Source organism: Orycteropus afer, unplaced genomic scaffold, assembly GCF_000298275.1.
Source record: "Orycteropus afer afer isolate SDZICR_OR568_19922 unplaced genomic scaffold, OryAfe1.0 scaffold00230, whole genome shotgun sequence".
NCBI lineage: Eukaryota > Metazoa > Chordata > Mammalia > Tubulidentata > Orycteropodidae > Orycteropus > Orycteropus afer.
Genome location: NW_006921817.1, coordinates 1924693 through 1949317, shown reverse-complemented (window position 1 = coordinate 1949317; position 24625 = coordinate 1924693). Strand labels below are relative to the sequence as shown.

Below are 24625 nucleotides of genomic sequence, written 5' to 3'. Positions count from 1 at the left end.
AGCAGCTACCTTAAGCAGTGGTTTTAAGGAAAGATAGGTAAGGTGTTTAGGTTAGGATATGGAGGAAACTTGTTCTCATGGTTCTAGGGAAATAAAAAAGCCACATTAGCCCAGAAACACTGTCACTTTTATGTCTAGTTAAATGATTATTTAGAGTTATCTAAGATATATGTATGATTTCTGAAAGAGACTTAATTCCAAGTCCTACATTGTAGTGTGTCATAGCATAGCTATGTCATGCAGAATTAAAAAAATGTCACTAATGCAGTTTAAGTCAGCATCTGGAATATGAACTAACCCAGACATTTTTTAAATGTTTCAGTGCTTAACTGTGGAGCCAAATTGCTTTATTTTCAATTCATCATTGGTGATAAACCATATAAATGAGGTCACTCCTAAGATGTATCTTAGGAAATATTTAAGCATTGAATCAAATCATCCATTTGACACATTTTAAACCACTCAGTGAGTGAGCTGTCTGAACAGCAGCAATAGCTTAGGAATTTCTGGGTCATAAAAATATTACTGCAGCATTTCATGGTTAAATTCTTGAATACTTATTTCTTTTTTTGGAAATACCAGTTTGAAATTTAGTTTCCCTGTTCTGTAGGGTATCATAGGCTTTGCAGGGTTGACAGGTAGGAAGAGACCTCTACACCTTGTGATTTACTGTGACTCTGAGTAGCATTTGAGAAGCCACCTCCTTTGACGGCATAAGTGTATGCTCCTAGAAGTTTCCTTAAAAGAAAAGCCTAAAAGAAACTGGACCCGTGACTTGGACTCAGAATATTCTGATCGGACTTCAGATTTTTTCTCTTACACACAGAATAATGTCTCTCAGGTTAGTGGTGAGAGTTTTCTCTATGTGCAGAATAGCACCTCATGGGTTAGTTGTGAGAAGAAAGTGGAGTGGTGGATGTCAGAGTGCTTGGTGTTGGATTATTATTTTTTAAACTCAAGGAGGCTCTTAGCTACATGTTCACAAAAATATACTCTTCATGAAAAATGAAGAGGCATAAACAGATATTTAGAAGAAAAAGATGGGGGTCAAATGTATCAAATACTGTCCTTCAGGATACGTTACAAGAACTTGGAATCCTTGTTTTACTGATGGAGATTTGCCTCATTTGCTAGCCAGCTTGTGCCAAATACCTTCTCAGCCCATGGAATTCAAGGGCCAGCAAAGACGCTTTCTCCAGACTGACAGATTTTTTGTAGACTTCTGTCTTGTTGAAATATTTTGAATAGTTGATTTTAAATATATATGGTAGTGTAATGACAGAAGCTCAGTTTAAAAGTTTTATAAAGTCATTCTTACATACCTCCTCCCCCCATTGCCTTTGACCATATTTTATGCACAGATGTTGTAAGTGCTCCTGTGTACACATTAGCATTGTGTTTAGTGAAAGATTTATTATAAACATTCATATCCCTTTTATATTTGCAGATGTTATGTAACTCCTGGGGTAAAAAATCTAGTCGTTGCTGATCTCAACATTTTCTACTTAAGGCAGAAGAATCAATAGATCAATAGATGCTTTTTTGAGAATGATATTGATACTATCTTAAATATATAGTTTGATAATAACCAAAAGTAAACATTTATGAGTCTTAGGTTTTCTGAACCAATTTAGATTGGTAACATGGCATTCCTACATCCACACTTGTAAGAGGTTCTATATATTCATTTCCTTGGAGAGTTTGGCTTTTGTCCTAGCTTACTGATTCTGTTGCATAATCTAACCCCAATGATAAGGCCGAGATTATGAGATAGTTACACTCAATATTGAACTCCAGGAGTGATTAGCTTGTCTTGAATCATATGGTTAGCAGATAATACTGTAAACTGTGTGTTATCTATTAGAAATACCTTGGGTTAATTACCTCTTAAACAAGGTTCTTTGTCCTTCTGTAACTTCTGAGAAATATTCCATCTTGTTATTATCCTTTCAAATTAAAATTTCATCCTATAAAACTGACTTCTTATAAACACACTCAGGAGCCCTGGTGGCACAGGGCTAAAACACTCAGCAGCTAACCAAAAGGTGAGAAATTCAAACCCACCAGCTGCTCCACGGGATAAAGATGTGGTCATCTGTTTCCATAAAGATTCCAGAAAGCCATGGAAACCCTCTGGCAGTTCTACTCTGTCCTATATAGGGTTGCTACAAGTTAGAAACAAGTCAGTGGCAATGGGTTTTATAAACACATCAAAGAATCTTGTAAATAAGGTAGTATTGTATAATGAAAAATTGATATACACAGTTATCTCCAAGTTTGTTGTGAAACAGCCCTTGAAATGCCTGACATAAGCAGCTTGCTTTATAGTAGATTTTAACTTTGTTATCATTTTTGTTCTTTTCAAAAGGACACAAATTTTTTAAAGGAAATTACACAAATTCAAAAAAAATGTCTTTAAGAATTGAAACAATTTTTATTCTCAAGTTTTACTTGGAAAATTGTTCCTTTTCCTTTTTTTCTTTTTGTTCTCCTTTTCCCTGTTTTCATTTTGCTGCGCTTTTATCTGGGAGCTTGCAGCCCCATGCCGAAAAGCTCTTGAACTTTTGATAGGCCACCCTGTGTTCCCTCCCTCTTCAGAGAAGGATACATGTTGCTTACCAGATAAGACTGACACATTCCTGCTGAGCTGAGCCCTGTCAGGGCCCTCAGGGGGATGGGAATGACCAGGGTGTCTGTACAGATGAATTATGATACCAGGGTTTCAGCTGCTCTTTTCAGAAATCATGCTTAGGATATTTAAAAAAAAAAAAAAAAAACACTGACATCGAGCCATTTCTGTCTCATAGCAACCCTATAAGACAGCACAGAACTGCCCCAATACGCTGCCAAGGCTGTAAATCTTTATAGAAGCAGACTACCTCATCTTTCTCCTGCAGAACAGCTGGTGGGTTTGAACCGCTAACGTTTTGGTTAGCTGCCAATGCTTTAATCACTGCATCACCAGAGTTCCTTTAGGATCTAAACTGCCTCAATTTATTACTATCATTAGTATTTATTTTAAAAATAAGTACTGAAGATAATGTTTTTGAGTGCCAGGGTTACGGCTTTTTAGTTATGTGGCTTCGGGCAATAGTTATGATCTCTCAAAGTCTATCCCATTTCCTCATCTATAAAATGAAGGTAAATAGCAACATCAAGGAGTTATTTAACATGCTTAGCTGCTAACCAAAAGGTTGGCAGTTCAAGTCCACCCAGAGGTGTCTTGGAAAAAAGGCCTGGCAATCTATTTCTGAAAAGTCAGCCATCAAAAATTTGATGGGGCGTGGCTCTACATGGGGTTGCCATGAGTCAGAATCAACTCGGTAGCAATTGGCTTATACCATAGAATTGTTGTGAGGATAAAGATGAGATACTGTAAGTAATCCTACAGTGAGCATTCAATCCCTTCTAGTTAGTACTGTTATTAAATGGTGGCATTATCTCTGTCAGCGGATTAGGTGCCATCAGTAGGTATTCCTTGGAGATCCTGGGGGACAAATGAATTACACAGAAACCCCAGGAAGTAACTTCTGTGCTTCAAAATTGTCATGCCATTAGCTTGGTGTTGCCAGCATACAAAGATAATCTTGGCCTTTATAAAACTGGGTTCCTGGGTCTTATTTTGTTGGACTCAAAGCTAGAGTGTGTGAAGTACACCTCTCCCCACCCTCGTAAACCTCCGTGCCTAGTAAATTTGGTTATAAATACCAGTCAGCCATTAAAGCCCAAATGAAGTCAAGTGAGTATTTGATTACAGATTTGATTAATGAAATCCAGACCTAAGACTAAATTTAAGGATTGCAGGTTCTTTAAGAACTTAAATCACTGTGGGTATATGTCATTTAAGTAATTGATGTCTCTTGAGAGGGAACTTATATCCACTCATTTTAAAGTCTTTGGCTTTTTCTTAGTTATTTATTCCCCCACCCACATCCCCATCAACAGAGAAAATTTTTCTAAACATAGATGCTCTGGATTTGTCTTTGTTTATTCTGTAAACAGGCTACCACAATTTATGAAATCAAAGGCAGTCTTATCAGGCAGGAAAATATTCTCTATCCTGGTACGTCAGAGCTGTTAGACAAGCTGCAAGAATAGGATCAGGAAGATAAACCGTTAAAGAGCAGTGGTACAGTCAGTTAGAATTTTTGTGAATTCAGTGGTCTTATCCTATGAAAATGTAAGAATTCAATTTTAAGAAATAAATGGCAAACTAGTTGACTAGCGCGAACAGATGTGGTAAAGGGTCATTGAAGAAGAGTAAATGATGATCGTCTGGGAAATGTTAGAAAGAATTGAGGCCAGAAGAGCTGACTTGAACATTTCTACCTGCCACTTATTCTGGCATATGCAAAGAGTTTCTCATTTCAACTATTTCCTTATTTTTTGTTTGTTTATGTATTTTGTTTTCAATGAAAATGAATTATTTACCTGATTTTAAATTGGCAATACTGTTTGACAGAGGTTTTTTAAAAAAAGTTTTGAAAGTTAAAATAGCTCATATTCCAAAAAAGAATCTGATCTGAATTTTTTATTATCTGAATTTCTTAAAGTCTGTAAGATTTTGGTCCTTGAAGCTATAGCATACAGATTTTTAAATCATCATTTGGTCTATTGTTGTAACTATAGCAAAAATTACTCTGTTCATACAGGAAGTTGAGTATTAAAGAGGATTCAAATTTGCTTTCTGTACAAGAATTCACTACATTTTTAAGCAGACTAAGATTTGTATTCATCAGAGATAAACTGAAATTGGTTTTATTTTTTTATTTGAATATTGGGTTGAGATAGAATACACTATTTAAGTTGCCAACAACTTTAGTTGGTTCCTTGTTGCTGTTCCTGTCTGTGTAAGGAGACATCATTGGATATTATTTCAGGAAGATTCTAATACTCTTCAAAACTATATATTTTAATAGGTTCAAAGAAATTCATTAAACAATAACAGTTATTTTTTAAAAATATATTTATTCATCCATCATTGGCTTTCCATCTTTGTTAATGTTTTTTCTTTGTCTTGTAGGCGTCTAAATACTTTAAACAAATGTGCCGTGATGAAGCTAGAAATTAGTCCTCATCGGAAGAGAGTAAGTATAAAATGTATAATAGGATGGGAGGAAAACATGCAAAGTAAAAACCAGATTATGTTTGTCATTGAACGTTTTGTTCCTCAAACATTTATTTCCTTGTTCCAAAACATCTACACTGTTAATGTTGTAATCAAGTGAAGATTACCAAAGACTGTGTAGTTTAGCTAGCATAAACCAGTAGTTGTGGCCAACCAATAAATTGTTTTACCTACTGTTTTTGATCTGAATAAATCATCTCTTACTTTACCTGATTAACTCAATGCCAACCACATATTAAAGGGTTGAGTTTAAAGATTCCCAAGGGATTGGTTCCCCAAAATTCATTGACAGCTATTCTGTCTTCCCGTATATGGCAGAAATGAAAGCAAAGGCTGACTTGTGGGATATTGAAGAATAATGAGATTTGGAAGGAGGAAAGGAATTGAGGAAGGAAGAGGGGGAGGGCCGGGAATCCCACACATTCTAGTCAAGTGGTGGCACATAACTGAATTGGATGCTATTTTCTTCTATGTATGTAATGTGAGTACCTTTTATGAGATCTTAGGAGAAGAGGTGGGTGTAGTACTGGGAGTTTGTGCCACAGAGTAGAGTAAACAGGATTAAGGTTGGTCAAAGAAGATATTTCTGACTATTCACAGAACAAATTTAAATGATGATCGTCTGGGAAATGTTAGAAAGAATTGAGGCCAGAAGAGCTGACTTGAACATTTCTACCTGCCACTTATTCTGGCATATGCAAAGAGTTTCTCATTTCAACTATTTCCTTATTTTTTGTTTGTTTATGTATTTTGTTTTCAATGAAAATGAATTATTTACCTGATTTTAAATTGGCAATACTGTTTGACAGAGGTTTTTTAAAAAAAGTTTTGAAAGTTAAAATAGCTCATATTCCAAAAAAGAATCTGATCTGAATTTTTTATTATCTGAATTTCTTAAAGTCTGTAAGATTTTGGTCCTTGAAGCTATAGCATACAGATTTTTAAATCATCATTTGGTCTATTGTTGTAACTATAGCAAAAATTACTCTGTCCATACAGGAAGTTGAGTATTAAAGAGGATTCAAATTTGCTTTCTGTACAAGAATTCACTACATTTTTAAGCAGACTAAGATTTGTATTCATCAGAGATAAACTAAAATTGGTTTTATTTTTTTATTTGAATATTGGGTTGAGATAGAATACACTATTTAAGTTGCCAACAACTTTAGTTGGTTCCTTGTTGCTGTTCCTGTCTGTGTAAGGAGACATCATTGGATATTATTTCAGGAAGATTCTAATACTCTTCAAAACTAATTTAATTATCCTAGCATCCCTAACCTGCAATAATATGCTTTCTTGGGGAGTTAAAGCTTTTAAACAAATGAACTGGAACCTCAGCACCCACTGAGCTGTGTAGAAGAGTCTACAAGTCAGTTTTTAATGCTCTACTCATTGCCCTGTGAAACTTGGGTCATATGTTATTTTCCATACCAGTGGGAAAGATATGTACCATACGGAATTGTGCTTTAGATATCCCATCTAAAAGGCGAAGGTGCGGTGGTTTGTGTTATAGCATAACCCTGCGTCCTGCACAATAACAGATATAATCAGCAAAGTTGCTACTTAGTTTGTTAATGTTATATGCCATCAGGAATGGGTATTTGTGAAGCCTTGTTAAATTGCCCGAAGCATGTCTGAGGTTGAAACTTCACAGGACAGTTGTGGCAGTTAGTTCTAGCCCCTGTGTCTGATGGGGGAGGGGTAGAAAAAGAACAGGTAAGAATCTGAAAAATATGGAATTGTAAAGAACTGATGATTTTCCTTACTTAATTTCTCCATTAATCTGTTTGGAGATGTTATAAACTTTTAGGGTAGCTAGAGATTTAAGTTACCAGTCTTCATGGTGTTTGAAAACTACCTTTTTAATTGCAAAAGGGTATATAAACACGTACTATCAAGGCAGCAAAATTGGAGGCAGTCCAGAGGGAGTCCTACCCGTTGCTGACTCCAGTTCAAAATATTTTGCATGCCTGGGATTTTCACTGATCTCAGAGGTTTCCTTTGTGAGCAATTAAAGGGCATTCTATGGATCCAGAGTTTCCATAAAATAACGCTTAACTTAGTTTGCAACACGTGGGTCAGGCTTTTTTTTTTTTGATAAATTCTTTAAACACATCTTTGTTATTAAAAAAATAATGAAGTAAGGGGCGTATCAGCACTGGGCTGCTTATTTCGAGCTGTCTCCTGGCCGTCTGGCCCTGTGCACGTGTCCTCCTGTTGTCTCCTAGTCTCAGTGTATGAATGGCTCCATTCTGTCTTTGCAGAGTGAGGATTCTGATGAGGACGAGCCTTGTGCAATAAGTGGCAAATGGACTTTCCAGAGGGACAGCAAAAGGTGGTCCCGGCTTGAAGAGTTTGATGTCTTTTCTCCAAAGCAGGACCCAGTCCCAGGGTCCCCAAATGATTCCCACCTAAAGAACGCTGAGAGCCATGAGAGCATGCTGACAGAACTCAGCGAGCGCCAGGAGGTGTCTTCTGTCCGTAGCCTCAGCAGCACCAGCAGCCTCCTCACCCACGCCCCCCACAGTGCAGATGTGGTGACACCCCGGACTAACTCCGTCATTAGTGTCTGCTCCTCCAGCAACTTCGTTGGCAATGATGACTCCTTCTGCAGCCTGCCTTCTCCCAAGGAACTGTCCAGCTTTAGCTTCGGCATGAAAGGCCACGAGAAAAGCACCAAGTCCAAGACACGCAGTCTGCTGAAAAGGATGGAGAGCCTGAAGCTAAGGGGTTCCCACCACAGCAAGCACAAAGCACCTTCGAAGCTGGGGCTCATCATTAGTGGACCCATTCTGCAAGAGGGTATGGATGAGGAGAAGCTGAAGCAGCTGAACTGTGTGGAGATCTCCACCCTGAACGGCAACCACATAAACGTCCCCCTGGTACGCAAGAGGAGCGTTTCCAACTCCACACAGACTAGCAGTAGCAGCAGCCAGTCGGAGACCAGCAGCGCTGTCAGCACCCCAAGCCCCGTCACCAGGACCCGGAGTCTCAGTGCCTGCAATAAGCGTGTCGGGATGTATTTAGAGGGCTTTGATCCTTTCAATCAATCCACGTTTAACAACATCATGGAACAGAACTTTAAAAACTATGAGAGCTACCCAGAGGACACAGTGTTCTATATCCCAGAAGATCACAAACCTGGCACTTTTCCCAAGGCCCTCTCCAATGGCAGTTTCTCTCCCTCAGGGAACAGCACCTCTGTGAACTGGAGGACGGGCAGCTTCCATGGCCCTGGTCATATCAGCCTCAGAAGGGAAAACAGCAGCGGCAGCCCCAAGGAACTGAAGAGACGCAATTCCTCCAGCTCCATGAGCAGCCGCCTGAGCATCTATGACAACATGCCAGGCTCCATCTTCTACTCCAGTTCAGGTGATCTGGCTGACCTGGAGAATGAGGACATCTTCCCTGGGCTGGATGACATCCTCTACCATGTGAAAGGTGTGCAGAAGATGGTCAACCAGTGGTCCGAGAAGTTTTCAGATGAGGGAGATTCTGACTCTGCCCTAGACTCGGTCTCTCCTTGCCCATCTTCTCCAAAACAGATACATCTGGATGTGGACAATGACCGCACCACACCCAGTGACTTGGACAGCACAGGCAACTCCCTGAATGAACCCGAAGAGCCCTCCGATATCCCTGAAAGGAGAGACTCTGGGGTCGGGGCTTCCCTGACAAGGTCCAATAGGTGAGAGCTTTTCCTCCCTCCGGATTGGGGAGGGGAGTCAGAAAGGGACTGCTTCCTCTTGTTCTGTGGAAGTAAATGGGATTAAGCATGGTATTTGTAACCATTTACGTTCCTAAGGAAAGTGTCAGGCCAGGAAATCCTAACACTCAAAAAGGATGGAATGGAAGTTGATTCCTCCTGTTGGTAAAATAAGATGTCAGTGAGCAGCACCCCATGGCTAACTTTGCATCTAGCTGTTAAGAAACCTTTGTACTCACTCACTTTCCCCCGGCTCTTCTCCCACAGGCACAGACTGAGATGGCACAGTTTCCAGAGCTCTCATCGGCCAAGCTTAAATTCTGTCTCACTGCAGATTAACTGCCAGTCTGTGGCCCAGATGAACCTACTGCAGAAATACTCGCTTTTAAAGTTAACAGCCCTGCTGGAGAAGTACACACCTTCTAACAAGCATGGTTTTAGCTGGTAAGAGTTTAAACTACTCAGTGTACTGTAATTGAAGAAAATGTTTTTGGTCCATTCCTTGATGCTTTCCCGACACTGAGTACACATCATATCTAGCCTTTATTAATATCTTAAATATGTCATTTGAATGCAGCCACTCTCTGCATTCTTGAGGCCATATTTGTCACTGTTTAAGCTTATATAGCTTTAGGTTGGTTGCTTGAGTTTTTCAGCTCTCTGAGTGACAGATTGCCCTTTGGTGGAGTTAAAATGCGTTACTCTTCCATCAGATAGTGCAGGCTTCCTTCTCAGTGATAGAAATAGCCTACTTTAGGGAGAAGTATTTACAATGTCAAATCATATTTATACTAGGAAGGAAGGTATGACATTGCTTAGATAGTAAGGTGTTAGGAGAGCACCTTTGAAATTCTTAATGTACAGTCCCGAACCTCATAACCCTATCTGTGTATGTTTTTGTAAATCATTTTTGACGTCAATATTTGTAGCACCTCTCAAAAATCTCCTTGCACTGAAGCGTTTATGTTTTTGTTTGTTTGTTTGTTTTCCTGCAAAGACTTTCAAACATTGAGTAATATATGTAAGGAATTCATTTCTTTAAGATGTCATTGACTAAAATTTAAAAAAGGATGAGATGTATTGGATGACTTGTTTCTGATTACTTTTGGAAATCATGATACAGCATTTAGTGTGTAGAATGGAGGATGCAGACTGCTAGGCTGCACGAGTTACGGATATGACCTGACATGTGCAGATCTTTATTTTTCTGGTATCAGTGTAAAGTGGACAAATGTCTTCTGAGTGACATCTCAGTGCATTTTCCAGTGTCAGTTGGATATCCTTAAATCTTTTCACAAATCCAAGTGTGAATTACACAATTGCACAAGTACCTTTTTATTAAAACGGAGAAGCAACCCATCTCATTAGTAGCATGTGTAGCAAACCAAAGTTGCACGAGAGAGTAGACAGAGTAACGTAACTGTTCTTTCTTTCTCCAGCTCCTCCTTTCCTCAGGACTCATAGTGAGTTTAACTTCAGCATCAAAGCACCTCTTGCTTAAAGGCTGTTATTATGTGAGCCTTGCTAAATACAGAAGTTGTTTGTTCTGAATGACAGAAATAAGTATTGACCAGTTTATCCCCACATGCTTCAGATTCTCGGTGGAGATCGTAATGTGTTCTTTCCACATTCCGCCATGGGGCTTTTCTCCCCAACAAAGCGAGTATTATGTACACTTATAGCTGTGATACCATATACTTAACTATATGGAAATACAAATTCGACTCTGCTCTTTAGTTTTACCTTTCCTACAGCTATAAACAGTGATGTGTTGTGGGTGTTGGTAAGCACTACAGAGTCATAGTGGTCTGTCTTCTCCAGGGTTCCTCTGTGTTTTAGAGTAATATTTTCCTTGCTGGCTATTTAAAACTGCATATTTTAGAGTCTTGTTTCAGAGTGGCCCCTCCCCCTTCCCACCAAACCCTCAAGAATCTAAGCATCCATAATACATCTTGAGTTCTGGTCAGTTTTTCCAGGGAGTCAAAACCAAATGTAAAAGCTTCACATTGTGGGATCCACGGCATAGGGAGAAATTCTACACAGTTCTTTTCCTGTTTGGCCGTGCCCTTTCTTGTCTCATTCAGAAAGGTCATTTGTAGAGCTGTGATTTCTGCCTGACAGGCTTAAATGCATGACATCGGTTTCCTGCTGTTGCATATAGTGCTGGGGGTGGACCTGATTTTAGGACTCCAGGAACCTGGAGTGGGTTCACAAAACCCTCATTGTTCTCTTTTCCATCTTCCCTCAGAAACCCAAAGATGTTATATTTTCCAGGGTCATCAGCAGGAGAATTTATTTTGCCTTTGAGTCATTCAGCTTGACCCCCACCATTGAGCTCTGGAGTTTGGATCTCATTAGCTGGTGCTCTGGAGTTTGACCATCATCTTGTACTGGCTGTTTTCTCATCCAGTATTACCTGACCCTTTTTGCCCTAAATGTCGTGAGTCTCATTAGGAACTTAAAAATGACTGTGGTCCTTTTTCAAGACAAATGGGGTTTTAATCAAAGCCCATCATGTAGTGACTAATTGGGGTATTGCATGCTATTTTCTACTTCTGTTGTTTTCCTCTACCACCATTTTATAAGGAGACCCATCAGCTCTCTGAAGAATATAGACCCCACTTTTCAGTGCTAACAGTGGAAGGAAAATCCTCAACTGAGGAAACGTGCCTGGGCCTCATAGCCCCAACTCAAGACTAGCACTGCCCGATAGAACCGTTTGCAATATTGTAAATGTCCTATATTTATGCAGTCCAGTATGGTAGCCACTAGGCACAGATGGCTAGCAAGCACTTGAAATGTGGCTAGTGCAACCAAGAAATTGAATTTGTGATTTTTTTTAATTGCTTTATTGTGGCATACAAAACAATTGCCAATTCGACATTTTTCACATGTGTAATTCAGTGGCATTTCTACCATTCATTCATCTTGTTGTGGAACCATCAGCACTATCCATTTTTGAATGTGTAATTTAATTTAAATGTAAATAGTCACCCTGTTAGTGTATACCTAGAGTTTGGAGGGTTTACCTGTAGTGATGGACAAGTGTAGACAGACAAGTGAACATATCCCACCCCTTTGTATTCTTTTAAATAGGGCTGTGCCCAAGTTCATGAAAAGGATCAAGGTTCCAGACTACAAGGACCGGAGTGTGTTTGGGGTCCCTCTGACAGTCAACGTGCAGCGCACAGGACAGCCCCTACCACAAAGCATTCAGCAGGCCATGCGCTACCTCCGCAACCATTGTTTGGACCAGGTGCGGATCCCGCTGAGTCCTGGGATCTCAGGTGTATACTGCTTTATCTAGTTTGGTGGTGTCAATGCTGTTTCCATCCTACCACTTCCTATTTTTCTTCCAAATAGGTTGGGCTCTTCAGAAAATCTGGGGTCAAATCCCGGATTCAGGCTCTTCGCCAGATGAATGAAAGTGCCATGGATTGTGTCAGCTATGAGGGGCAATCTGCTTATGATGTGGCAGACATGTTGAAGCAGTATTTTCGAGATCTTCCTGAACCACTAATGACAAACAAACTCTCAGAAACCTTCCTACAGATCTACCAATGTAAGGGTTCTTTGATCTTGGGACTGTTGGCTTTGGGGAAAAGTGGGACCAATTGAAGCCAATAACTTCCTTTGATGTCATTCTTTGGGACCCTCGTGGTGAGCTCTTGGAAACGTGTCATTGGTTTCTTTAGAACTTCTTTGCTTGTGGAACAGATTTCTGCATAGTTATTGAATGATGCAAAAATAAATTTCCCTCATCACTTAAGCAGTTGTCATGTTTAAATTCAGATCCATGAACTAGTTCTTTCCTTACTTTTTAGCACAGTGTTGTCTAAGGTGCTTAAAAAGAACAAGTACTAAGATACTGCTCTTTCCACCTTTTCTATGGAAATGTCAGTTACTGCACATCTCTCTACTAGGGCTGTTGTATTTAAAATTTCCCAGGTGTCCCTGTTACTTATCTTGCTATAAAAGAATAAATAATCTTTTTCTGTTATTCATCTCAGCTTCTCCCAGAAATTCTTGGGAAAACAATGCCCATTCCCTTCTTTCTTTTAAGTAAAGCTTAAAGCAAACAGTTGTCTAAATTAATGGTCAAGATCAGGATTGTAACTTTTAGAGCCTTGTGTTTTTCTTGGCTCTGAGTGTTATTACAGCAATGTAATTTAAAAGCAGATTCTCTTAGTGCTCAAATTGTCTTTAGAACTGGCACATTGGACTCTATTTTATGAGAAATGGAGCTGGTCTGGATTATTTCATTATTTGTTTCATCCTTTCACATTTTATGAAAACACAGGTCAAATTTTCCCCACCAAGGTATTTGTTATGTATTGTAACCATGGAGCTGTTTAATCAGTTGGTTCTATGGACTGCCTTTGAGTGACTTGATTTTTCCACTACATGCTTTTTAAAAGATTTGCCTAGTGAAGGAAACCTGAAGTTTAGGTCCAGCATTTCCTACGTATGTATTGCTTTATGGCTTCAATTCTCAAGGACATCTTTTTATAAAACCCTCTCAGTACGCCTTCTAAAATTGAAGAAAAGTGCTAGTTAAATGTACCTGTTATTTAAATTGACTGATTACTTAACAACTTATTTTTCCCACTTCAAGAATGAGCAAATTAGTTAAAAGTCTGTAAGTCTCCAGAGAAACTGACCATTTTCTTGTCAAGGCTAAGATATCTCTTATCCACTTGTACATATCTTAGATAAGGCTTTTTCTTAAAGCCAAAAAAACAAGCTTATAATGTTTTCAATAATTGAGAATGGTAAACAAGGGATTTTTTTAAAGTGCTTAGAAGAGAGAAACTGTTCTGTAAATAAAAGAACAGGCGAGAGCTGAAGTCTGAGTTGGATTTAGGAGTATATTGGCATTGTGGGTGTTTAAAAATTTTAACTCCTCCACACAGCAGGAAATACTTGAGGGTAGTGACACTGGTGGTGATCCATAATTTCTTTCGTATTAACCTCTAGTACACTTTCTGCAAGTGCTTGTTGAGTACTGGACTGAGGTATTTGAAGCTGATATTTGCTTTGGGACATTTCCTTGCAATGTTCGTGGAAAATCACTGAGTTGATGGGGAAATGCTGGTGTTCTGCAGATGTGCCCAAGGACCAGCGCCTCCAGGCGATCAAGGCCGCCATTATGCTCCTGCCGGATGAGAACCGGGAGGTTCTACAGACGCTGCTTTATTTCTTGAGCGATGTCACAGCTGCTGTAAAAGAAAACCAGATGACGCCAACCAACCTCGCTGTGTGCTTAGCGCCTTCCCTCTTCCACCTCAACACCCTGAAGAGAGAAAACTCTTCCCCAAGGTATGGGTCAAATGAGGTATATGCGATGCTCTGCTCATCTGACTGAGGCAGCTGGTGTTTGCTTCTTGGGCTGACACTGTATTCACGTGGGTTTGTTACCCCTCTTACTGAATGAGTTAAATCACCTTCATTCACACCACACCACCTCTTCTAGACTTCTCTCTCCTTCCCTCTCAGCCCCTGCGGTGTGACTTTTAGAAAATCTAATTAACAACTAGGTTGTGAGAGAAACTTGGTTTCCCACTTGCAGTGGCAAGTGTTGACTCTTATGGTCCCCAGTACCTTCTGAGGCAGGTCTAATATTGCTACCAAAGCATTTTGCAATTTACTGACCTAAGAAATTAGAATGGAGAACAAGATCCAGGTTGCCTTGGCCTCTGTGCAGTCAGTCAAGCTGATCTGAGTCACTTTTGGAAGCTTTAAGGAAGTATAGCCATGTCCAAAAGAACTAAGGGTAACATTGAGCCTCGAAGTTGCTCTTGTTAAGGATCTGGCCTAAACAATTATTTGCAAAGTTTCTGCCTAAAACACATATATCCAAGTGGAAAAAGTCATGGTTATCTGACAAATAACAAAGGCTGATATATACTAAACACTTTTTATAGAAGGCACAGGACTAGGCCCTTGACATTTATTACCTTATTTAATCCTCCTTAACATCTATAGTGGGAGCTCTGGTAGTGTAGTGCCTAAGGCACTTGACTGCCAACCAGAAGGCTGGCGGTTCAAACCCGCCAGCCACTCTCGGAAAGAGGATGAGGCAAAGGCACTTGACTGCTAACCAGAAGGCTGGCGGTTCAAACCCACCAGCCACTCCTCGGAAGGAAGGTTGGGCAATCCTACTTCCGTAGTGATACTGCCTCGGAAACCCAGGGAGGGGTCGCTATGAGTCAGGGCTGACTCGACGGCACACAACAACAACAACAACAACAACTTCCGTAGTGATACTGCCTCAGAAACCCAAGGAGGGGTCACTATGAGTCAGGTCTGACTCCACGGCACAAAACAACAACATCCATAGCAAGGGGCTCTGGTGGCATAGTGGGTAAGGCATTTGGCTGCTAACCAGAAGGTTGGCTGTTCAGACGCACTAGCCACTCTCCCAAAAAACCAAACTCACTGTTGTCGAGTCAGATCCGACTCATAGCAACCCCTCCTTGGGTTTCCGAGGCAGTATCACTGTGGAAGTAGATTGCCCAACCTTCCTCCCGAGGAGTGCCTGGTGCTCTGCATGAGGAAAAGGAGGCAATCTACTTCTGTAAAGATTTACAGCCTTGGAAACCCAGTGAGGGTCACTGTCAGTGGGAATTGACTCAGTGGCAGTGGGTTTGGTTTTGTAGAACAACCATAGCAGGTGAAGATAATGATAGTACTACATATGAGGAAAGTACACTTAAAGGTTAGTTAAGGAAGTAACTTGCCCCTGTCTGACAGGAAGAAATGGGAGAACCAGTTTGAGTCCCTTGCCTTACCTGAACATAAAGATTTTATACTGGGATGTGGGGTTACTTGTGATTCAATGGTAGAATTCTCTTCTGCCACGCAAGAGACCCTGCGTTCTATTCCTGGCCAGTGCACCTCATGCGCAGCCACCACTCCCCTGTCAGTGGAGGTTTATATGTTGCTATGATAGGAGCTCTGGTGGTGTGGTGCCTAAGGCACTTGACTGCTAACCAGAAGGCTGGTGGTTCAAACCCACCAGCCGCTCCTTGGAAGAAAGGTTGGGCAATCTACTTTTGCAGTGATACCACCTTGAAAACCCAAGGAGTGGTCACTATGAGTTGGATCCGACTCAATGGCAGTGAGTTAGGTTTTTTTAATAATGCTTATGGGAGCTCTGGTGGCGTAGTGCCTAATGTATTTGACTGCTAACCGGGAGGCTGGTGATTCAAACCCACTAGCCACTCCTCAGAAAGAAGATTGGACAATCTATTTGCATAGAGATACTGCCTTGGAAACCCAGGGAGGGGTCTCTATGAGTCAGATTTGGTTTATGATGCTTACAGGTTTCAGTGGAGCTTCCAAAATAGGACAGAGTAGGGAGAAAGGCCTCGTGATCTACTTCCAAAAAACTCAGCCAGTGAAGGCCCTATGGATCACAGCTGCCTGATCTGCAGAACCAGGCAGTGTTTCCTTCCATTGTGCATGCGGTCGCCGAGAGTCAGAAGTCAACTCAGCAGCAGCTGACAACAGCAACACATAGGGATATGTGAAAAGAGTCCTAACTGGACTTAACCCCATCTCCTGAATCCATCCAGCTGTCCAAAGGACCTTGAATATATTTCCCAGAGGCATGGGGCCTAGGTGTGCTAGTTGAAGTTAGCTTTGCTTCTGAAAGCCATACAATGCTTAAATATCCTTTTAATTGGATTTGAAAGTTTACTAGGACATTCTAACTTTAATGGGAAAGAGAACTAGAATGAGAGCGATCAGATAAGATTAAGACAAATCCCCTAGACACAATGGCCGTTACCCCTCACCTTTGAGAAGAGATCCTGTTTGTTTAAACAGGAAAGAATAGTGACACTATTTACCCCAACTACCAGTGGCCACCACCACCCACCCACTCCTTAGAAGACACCTTCCTTCCTCCCCGCCATACATACCTTACAAGCTGTCCTATTGAAAATAAAAACCTGTTTAATGCAATAGTTTTAAATAGCCTGGATTTCATTGGAAACAGTCTCTTTAATGTTTGTGTGTGTGTGGTTCATAAAACCCTGAGGAACTCTGGTGACCAAACTAAAGTTCTCTTGAACCATTTCACAGTGAAATGTATCTCTAGAAGACGAGGCTCCAGTGAAATGTGTATGTCTAAAAGACACACTGATCTAAAAAAAAAAAAAATACATCGCTGTTTCAATCTCCTTCCTCCCCCTTATTTTTCTACCCAGAGTAATGCAAAGAAAACAAAGTTTGGGCAAACCAGATCAGAAAGATTTGAATGAAAACCTAGCTGCAACTCAAGGGCTGGCCCATATGATTGCTGAGTGCAAGAAGCTTTTCCAGGTAAGCAGTGGGGGAGGTTCGGCTCCTTTGTTGGGAGGGTAATGTGAATACGGACAGCATCTCAGGCTCAATACTTGTTCGCCTGTTAGAAAAATATCTTTTCTGCTGCTGGAGATTACATACATAACCAGAAAGTGTCATCTTTATAAAGATTACATCATATAAACTAATTAGAACTTGATGTTTAATGTTCATGCCTCTTACCTTAAAAAAGCAAAAGCAACACGTTAACTGAAACTACAGTTCTCTTAGAGAGACCTTCCTAGATCAAGGTGAACCCTATTTTAGTCAACTACCCTCCTACTAGGAGCTCTGGTAGCGTAGTGGCTAAAAGCACTTGACTGCTAACCAGAAGGCTGGCAGTTCAAACCCACCAGCCACTCCTCGGAAGGAAGGTTGGGCAATCCTACTTCCGTAGTGATACTGCCTCGGAAACCCAAGGAGGGGTTGCTATGAGTCGGGGCCGACTCAACAGCAACAACAACAACAACCCTCCTACTAAAACTGTTCAAAGAAGAATAATACTTACATGAAAGTAACTTTTGTAGATACCCTTATGAAGGTGACCTATTTCCCTCCATCTTTTAGAAAGAGAAGGACTGGGGTGTTTGCGCTGCCTTGAGGATCCAGTCCATTGTTTCTGCCCTGCCATTTCCCTTGCTGTGCATCGAGAATGAGTACAGCTGGGGTGAGCTCCTGTTTTCCTCTCATGTTCCTCACAGGTACCTGAGGAAATGAGCCGGTGTCGGAATTCCTATACTGAACAAGAACTGAAGCCCCTCACTCTGGAAGCATTGGGACGCTTAAATAATGACGAACCTGCTGACTACCATCACTTCCTCCAGGAGTGTGTGGACAGCCTGTTTAAAGAGGTCAAAGAGAAGTTTAAAGGCTGGGTCAGCTACTCTACTTCTGAGCAAGCTGAACTATCTTATAAGAAGGTACATGTCCTCCCTGCTGTTAGCCAGTTGAGTTCCAGTGGTCAGGATTTGGGTTATTTTGCCAACACTGTGAATGAAGCTAGAATTCTCTGGATTGTTTTACTAACAGTATTTGGGCTGTGGGACATTTTATGGCATCTTAAATTTTTCTGTAATTTGGTCAGAATCCCCCGGCATACTCCCCTAGTCTCAGTCACAAACTTTTGGCCCTTTAATGAGCTGGAGTGCATGGGGAAAAAATAACTTGTTAGGAATGAAAGTCCCTTGATGGTAGGGATAGCATCTTGTGTGGCTTAACATGATAGATCCAAGGGAAGTATTTGTTGATACTGTCTGTACCTCCATGAATATAAATAAAAATGAAAGCAGACTACTTGGCCATGCAGACTTTGGGATGCTAATAAAAGAAATGATCTCACTCTCTTATATTGACACTGATAGGGGTCCCAGAGAAACACATGTAGAAGTTTTGACAAGAGGTGATACCAGCTGCTCTTTTCACTTTCTGGCCTGCTCTTCAGTATTCTTGGGGACAGCAGCCTATGAAAGACATAATTACTAGCCTCTAAACATAACTGTGGCATACTGCCTAAAGCATTTTCCTGCTAACCAAAAGGTTGGTGGTTCAAACCCACCAGCTGCTCCACGAAGGAAGGTGGGGCAATCTGCATCCATAAAGATTTACCACCTCAGAAACTCAGTGGGGGTTGCTATGAGTCAGAATTAACTCTATGGCAGTGAGTTTGTTTTTTTGGTTTAAACATAATTGGGAGTCCCTGGTGGTGCCAACAGTTAATGCACTCAGCTGCTTACAAAAGGTTGGATGTTCTAGTCCACCCTGAGGCATCTTGGAAGAAAAGCCTGATGATCTGCTTTTGAAAAAGCAGCCATTAAAAGCCCTATGGAACAAAGATCTACTAACATACCTAGAGTCACCATGAGTTGGAGTTGACTCAACAGCAACTGATAGTAGTAAACATACGACCATATTTCCAGCTAACAATTTTCCTTTAAAGTTCAGGTGTGTATGAATTGTCTTAGCATCAAAAACATATCCTCTTTTCAGGTAAGTGAAGGACCCCCTCTAAGGCTTTGGAGATCAACCATCGAAGTCCCTGCAACGCCTGAGGAAGTCTTGAAGCGCCTACTTAAGGAGCAGCACCTCTGGGATGTGGACCTGTTGGATTCAAAAGTGATTGAAATCCTGGACAGCCAAACTGAAATTTACCAGTATGTCCAGAATAGTATGGCACCCCATCCTGCCCGGGACTACGTTGTGCTAAGGTCAGAGCTCCCAAATTTATCACCATGGCTGGGGTGACCATATATCAAAAGCAAGCCTATATTAACTAACTCTTAAAACATGATAAAACTATTTCAATAGAATAAATGTCTCCAGAAAAGTGTTGATCCCTTATAAATTTGGAAAGGTATACATTTATTCCAACAGTCATACATTCGTCACCAAAAATGGTTGGGACTCTTTGTAATCGAGCTCAGAAAGAGACACACCTTCAAATGCCTGTGCTCATTGGTAGCAGATTTTTGCCCCATTTAGGATAGATTTTCTTGTTAGAAACAGCTTATAGTCATTTGGATCCTGATCTCTACTGAAGGAATAAGCCAGGAAATAACACTTCGTTCCCAAGTGAGATGTGGTTAAGATTCATTTATATGTAATTCATAAATCCTCTGGAGACAGTATTTAAAGAATTCCAAAACTCTTTGAGGAAATGTGACATCATTAGAATAAGTCCAGAGCCTCTCAAACAGAGCAGTGCTCATACTGATGTCCATGTTCTAATACTATGTTTGTTAAATATAAAAATTATTTTCAGTCACACTTTAAACGATTCTCTTTCAAAGAAGTGATTGTGCCCACTACAGAGTGGCTCTGTGAAGTTACTCGTTCAGAAATCCTTGGACATTGATTCAGAAGGATGACACATGGCCACCAATCCTGGCCCCTCAGCTGCCTCCTTTAATAGTGAGGTCACATTTTAAACTTGGCTTCCAGGAAATACCATGTGTTCCCTCTGGTTTTGTCTCTACAGAACATGGAGGACAAATTTACCCAAGGGAGCATGTGCCCTTTTACTCACCTCTGTGGATCACGACCGGGCACCTGTGGTGGGTGTGAGAGTTAATGTGCTCCTGTCCAGGTATCTAATCGAACCCTGTGGGTCAGGAAAATCCAAACTCACCTACATGTGCAGAGCTGATTTAAGGTACGTTCTGATTCTCATTCTTTGGCTTAGGTGAGGGTCATGAAGACAAAAAAAAAAAAAAAAATGACCGTCAAGTTGATTCCAACTTGTAAGGACCCTATAGGACAGGGTAGAACTGCACCTACAGGGTTTCCAAGGCTGTAAATCTTTACCAAAACAGACTGCCTCATCTTTGTCCGGAAAGCCTGGTAGGTCTGAACCACCAACCTTTTTGTTAGTAGTTGAATGCTTTAACCACTATGTCATCAGAGCTCCCTTGTCTGTTGCAAAGAATGGCTTAAATGAATGCAGGTACCTCATTGTGTCTTGGTTACTTCATGAAGAATGGCACCTGGAAAGTAACATGTTCATGTTGCTTGGTCTTTTGAGGATAACACTTTCTAATTTGTAGCCTTGAAAAAATGTAATAAAAGAGTGAGGATATGGTAGTTCTGCTCAGAATTTAAAGCCACTGGAAATGATCAGTTTTTTAAATTTAAACGAGCAGGCACATGTTTTATATTCAAAGGTGTTTGAATCATATGACATGCACTTTTAATGTGGCCTAATACCTAAGGCATTTGACTGCTAACCAAAAGCCTGGTGGTTCAAACCCATCAGCCACTCCTCAGAAGGAAGATTGGGCAATCTACTTCCATAGTAATACTGCCTCAGAAACCCAAGAAGGGGTCGCTATGAATCAGATCCGACTTGATGGCAGTGCATTACATTTTTGTGTATACCCTTTAAGGAACTCTGGTGGTGCAGTGTCTGAGGCATTTGACTGCTAATCATAAGGTTGGTGGTTCAAACCTACCAGCCACATCCATAAAGATTTACTGCCTTAAAAACCCAAAGGAGGTCACTATGAGTTGGAATTGACTTGATGGCAGTGGATTTAGTTTGGGTTTTATACCCTTTACCATAAATGAATATATATTTAGATCAGAAAATTAATGAAATGAAGCAATATAGACAAAGAACTTCTGAAAGCTCCTTTTCCAAGTTGGCTATCATGTTAAAGGAATTCTCATTTGAAATTTTTACATCTTAGTACTTCTTTAAGTATCCCTGTGATCTGATTTTGTTATATATGCCAGAGCTTTCCCTCAACAGTTTCATCCTGTTGTCCCTTGAGAAATTCTGGTCCCAAACATTTAATGGATGTGCCAGGAGATGACCTTGCAATAATTAGAGTGGTCTTTTACTTAGACATATTGGTGATGAAGAAATGGAGGGAATTCAGAACTCCCTTCTGCTTATTCAGAGTTTTCAAGCTGAATAATTCTGGTTTTCCTTTTTCTTCAAGGGGCCACATGCCAGAGTGGTACACAAAATCTTTTGGACATTTGTGTGCAGCCGAAGTTGTAAAGATCCGAGACTCTTTCAGCAGCCAAAACACTGAGACTAAAGACACCAAATCTAGGTGATTACTGAAGCAAAGCAACTGTGTCCACCATCTGGGCATTTGTTTCTAGAGCCCTTGCCCATCCGTGGATGAGTGGCTTCTACGTCTGATCCTGAAACAGAAAAGTACAATTTGGACTGCAGGAATTAAGACTAGAGCGAGTTGACACATTTTTAAAGCTGCTTCCTATTTGTTTAAGGTCTACACTATAGACCTTGACTGGAATATATAACTGTGCAAAAAAAAAAAAAAAAAGTGCATTTGTAATCTTATTCAAATTGCTTCTGAGAAGCAAAACTCTTTAAAATGAATTGTGGAAGATAATGAAGATATTTCATTCTCTTGTGGTATTGGTGTATGTGTACTGTCATTTATTTGCAGTGTGTTGAGGGACTGGTGTATCCACTGAAATAGTTGGTACTCTCTGATGTGTTTTCTCACTGAGATGAGCAAAGACAGGTTTGCACAGAGGAGTGTGTGAATGTGTGTTTGTTGCTGGTTGAATGGCGTAGACATGTAGGTTGGAATGCAGTGTCTGGCACACTGAGATGCCTCCAAGAAGGATATTGATGCATCAGGTTTAGTTTAACCTGGAATCTCTGACTACCCATGGATTCATCCAGAAAGGAAACTCAACACCCTTGTTCATTTAATGGGCTTTTTTTTTTTCCTGAGTTATTAAGCATTTTCCATCTTCACCAACCTCTTCTTTACCTTCAAACTAATTGTATTAGACTTATTCTTATATTCTTCTTCAGATGCAGTTTGTTTTTAGACCTGATTACAAATAGTGTTGATAGTTTTTAACCAGAATAGATACCTTCAGGGATGAACACCCTGCCAACACCACCACCACCACCCTTACTGATTCCAAAATACAATGTTTTTAGGTCAAATGTGAAAACTGAACATTCTAGCATTTACTTCTGAATCAAGCATCAAAACTTTTTACCTGTTAGAATTCTTTGCATTTTCATGTTTGTAACAGAAACTCTTTAAGACAAAGGGAACTATGTATCTCCTAGGGAAATCTCTCTAAATTTTACCCAACCTCAGAAGTTCTCTCTCTCTGTTTTTTTGGTGGGTTTTTTTTTTTTTTTTTTTTTCAAATTTGTTAACAGCATTTCTAAAAGCTGCCCATTTTATTAACTGGGTTTGTCCTTATCAGCAAGTAAGTTTTCTGGCATGAGGACCTAATTTTCTTTAGGATTTCCTACACTTCTTTTCCTTTATAATGCCCTTGGAATATATGTCAGCAGTAATGGAAAATGGTAATTATAGTTTGAATGAAAAAGCAGCACAGTTTTTTGGAAGGGTGGTCTTTATACAGGTTTTACTGTAATGGTAAAATGACTCAAGAGACAGTATTAATAAATTTATTTTATATGGATCAAAAGTGAATAATGTATGAATGAGAGTTGTAAGAAGGATTTTTATTTTGTTATAATTTAGTTACCATTGTCAGTGTTACTTCAAAGGTTCTTTGAAGAATTTGGGGGGGACAGATTAGAGTTTTAAAATTTGAGTATTTTGGATATCAGTGTTCCTCATAAAAATATACCTATATATTCAATTTTAATGGCTTTCAGATTTGTAAGATTGTATGCTGTATATACCATTCTATTAAGAAATGTGTCTACATGTCCACAGTGCTTTCAAACATAGATAAAGCATGATAAAGATTATTATTTAAAATATACTTGTATTTATACCTCAGATATTCTTTTGGGTTTTGTACCTCAAGGCTTTTTTTTTTTTAATTGTAAATACACTTTACATGAATACAGTTTAAATGAAAAGAAAATAAAAGGAAGAAGTTTATAACTTGCTCTATATCTGTACAGAGTATAATCATTAAGTGCACTATTAAATGTTTAAAATAAGGGAAAAGTCTGGCCTGCTTTCCTTTATATTGCATCTCACTCCCACCCTCCAAACCACAGATTATGTAAAGCATATCATTCTAGTAGTAAAATAGAAGTCAAAATATAAATTTTCTGAAGGAAGAATTGGACTACAAATCATTCCAAGGCCAAACTGCAACTGAGCCACTCACTAATAAACAGGAAACCCTGGTGAAGGTTCAGGAAGCATGGAGTTTGTCTCCAAACAAAGGTTCAGTTAGGAAACGATGCTGAGAAAGTTACAAGAATAAGCAACATAAAGATGCTCATAAACAAAGCCAAGGTCACCAATTCTACAAAAGGTCTCTTTCCTACTGTTTGGCTTTCCTGTTGAAGGAATTCCTTACATATTTGACAAGAGAAGAATACAAATGATGGGAGCATTTTAAAGAATTCTGCTTAAGTCACCTAAAGCAGTATTGCGACAACTTATTATGTGACTAATTGCCTAGAGTGTAAGCTCCTTGAGGGCAGGACTCATCTACATATCTTAATATTCCCCTTCAGCAGTTTTCAGTGTTTTGTACTTGTAGGCACCTAATAAATATATTATTTGCTAAAGTGAATTGATTGAATTATCTTCTGTTACTTGGAAGAGAAACTAGAATGCCATCTGTCTGCTTTGGCTCATCTCAGGCCACTTTTGAGTTTATAGAGATTGGAAATGATTAAACCTAACGGGATCTTAAAATTTAAACTGATGAAGATGGGACTAGAGATACCATAAGTACTGATTGTAAGTTAAAGAGTTCTTTGTGATGAAATTTTAACTAATCTTATTTCTCAGATACAATGTGATGTCAATCCTAGCAGTAATTTTATTTTATCACATTGAGACTGAGATGGTTCCAAAACCAAACCAAACTCACTGCCATCAAGTTGATTCTGACTCACAGCCACCCTCATTGGGTTTTCAAGGCTGTAAATCTTTATGGAAGCAGACTGCCTCATTTTTCTTCCATAGAGCGGCTGGTGGGTTGGAACCGCCAATGTTTTTGTTTAG

At 39.9% G+C, this 24625-nt stretch overlaps 1 protein-coding gene across 1 annotated transcript in view; it reads left to right on the top strand.

Annotated features, from left to right (window-relative positions):
- DLC1 (DLC1 Rho GTPase activating protein) overlaps nucleotides 1–21740 on the top strand; it is a 606782-nt gene extending 585042 nt beyond the window's left edge. Inside the window, exons 7-17 of the mRNA XM_007948875.2 lie at nucleotides 5024–5087; nucleotides 7393–8816; nucleotides 9102–9278; nucleotides 11931–12090; nucleotides 12198–12396; nucleotides 13940–14153; nucleotides 17048–17162; nucleotides 17885–18103; nucleotides 19170–19387; nucleotides 20158–20331; nucleotides 21620–21740. Coding sequence (XP_007947066.1) covers nucleotides 5024–5087; nucleotides 7393–8816; nucleotides 9102–9278; nucleotides 11931–12090; nucleotides 12198–12396; nucleotides 13940–14153; nucleotides 17048–17162; nucleotides 17885–18103; nucleotides 19170–19387; nucleotides 20158–20331; nucleotides 21620–21740 — 3085 coding nt within the window. The remainder of the gene's footprint in view (nucleotides 1–5023; nucleotides 5088–7392; nucleotides 8817–9101; nucleotides 9279–11930; nucleotides 12091–12197; nucleotides 12397–13939; nucleotides 14154–17047; nucleotides 17163–17884; nucleotides 18104–19169; nucleotides 19388–20157; nucleotides 20332–21619) is intronic.
- The last annotated feature ends 2885 nt before the right edge of the window (nucleotides 21741–24625 follow it).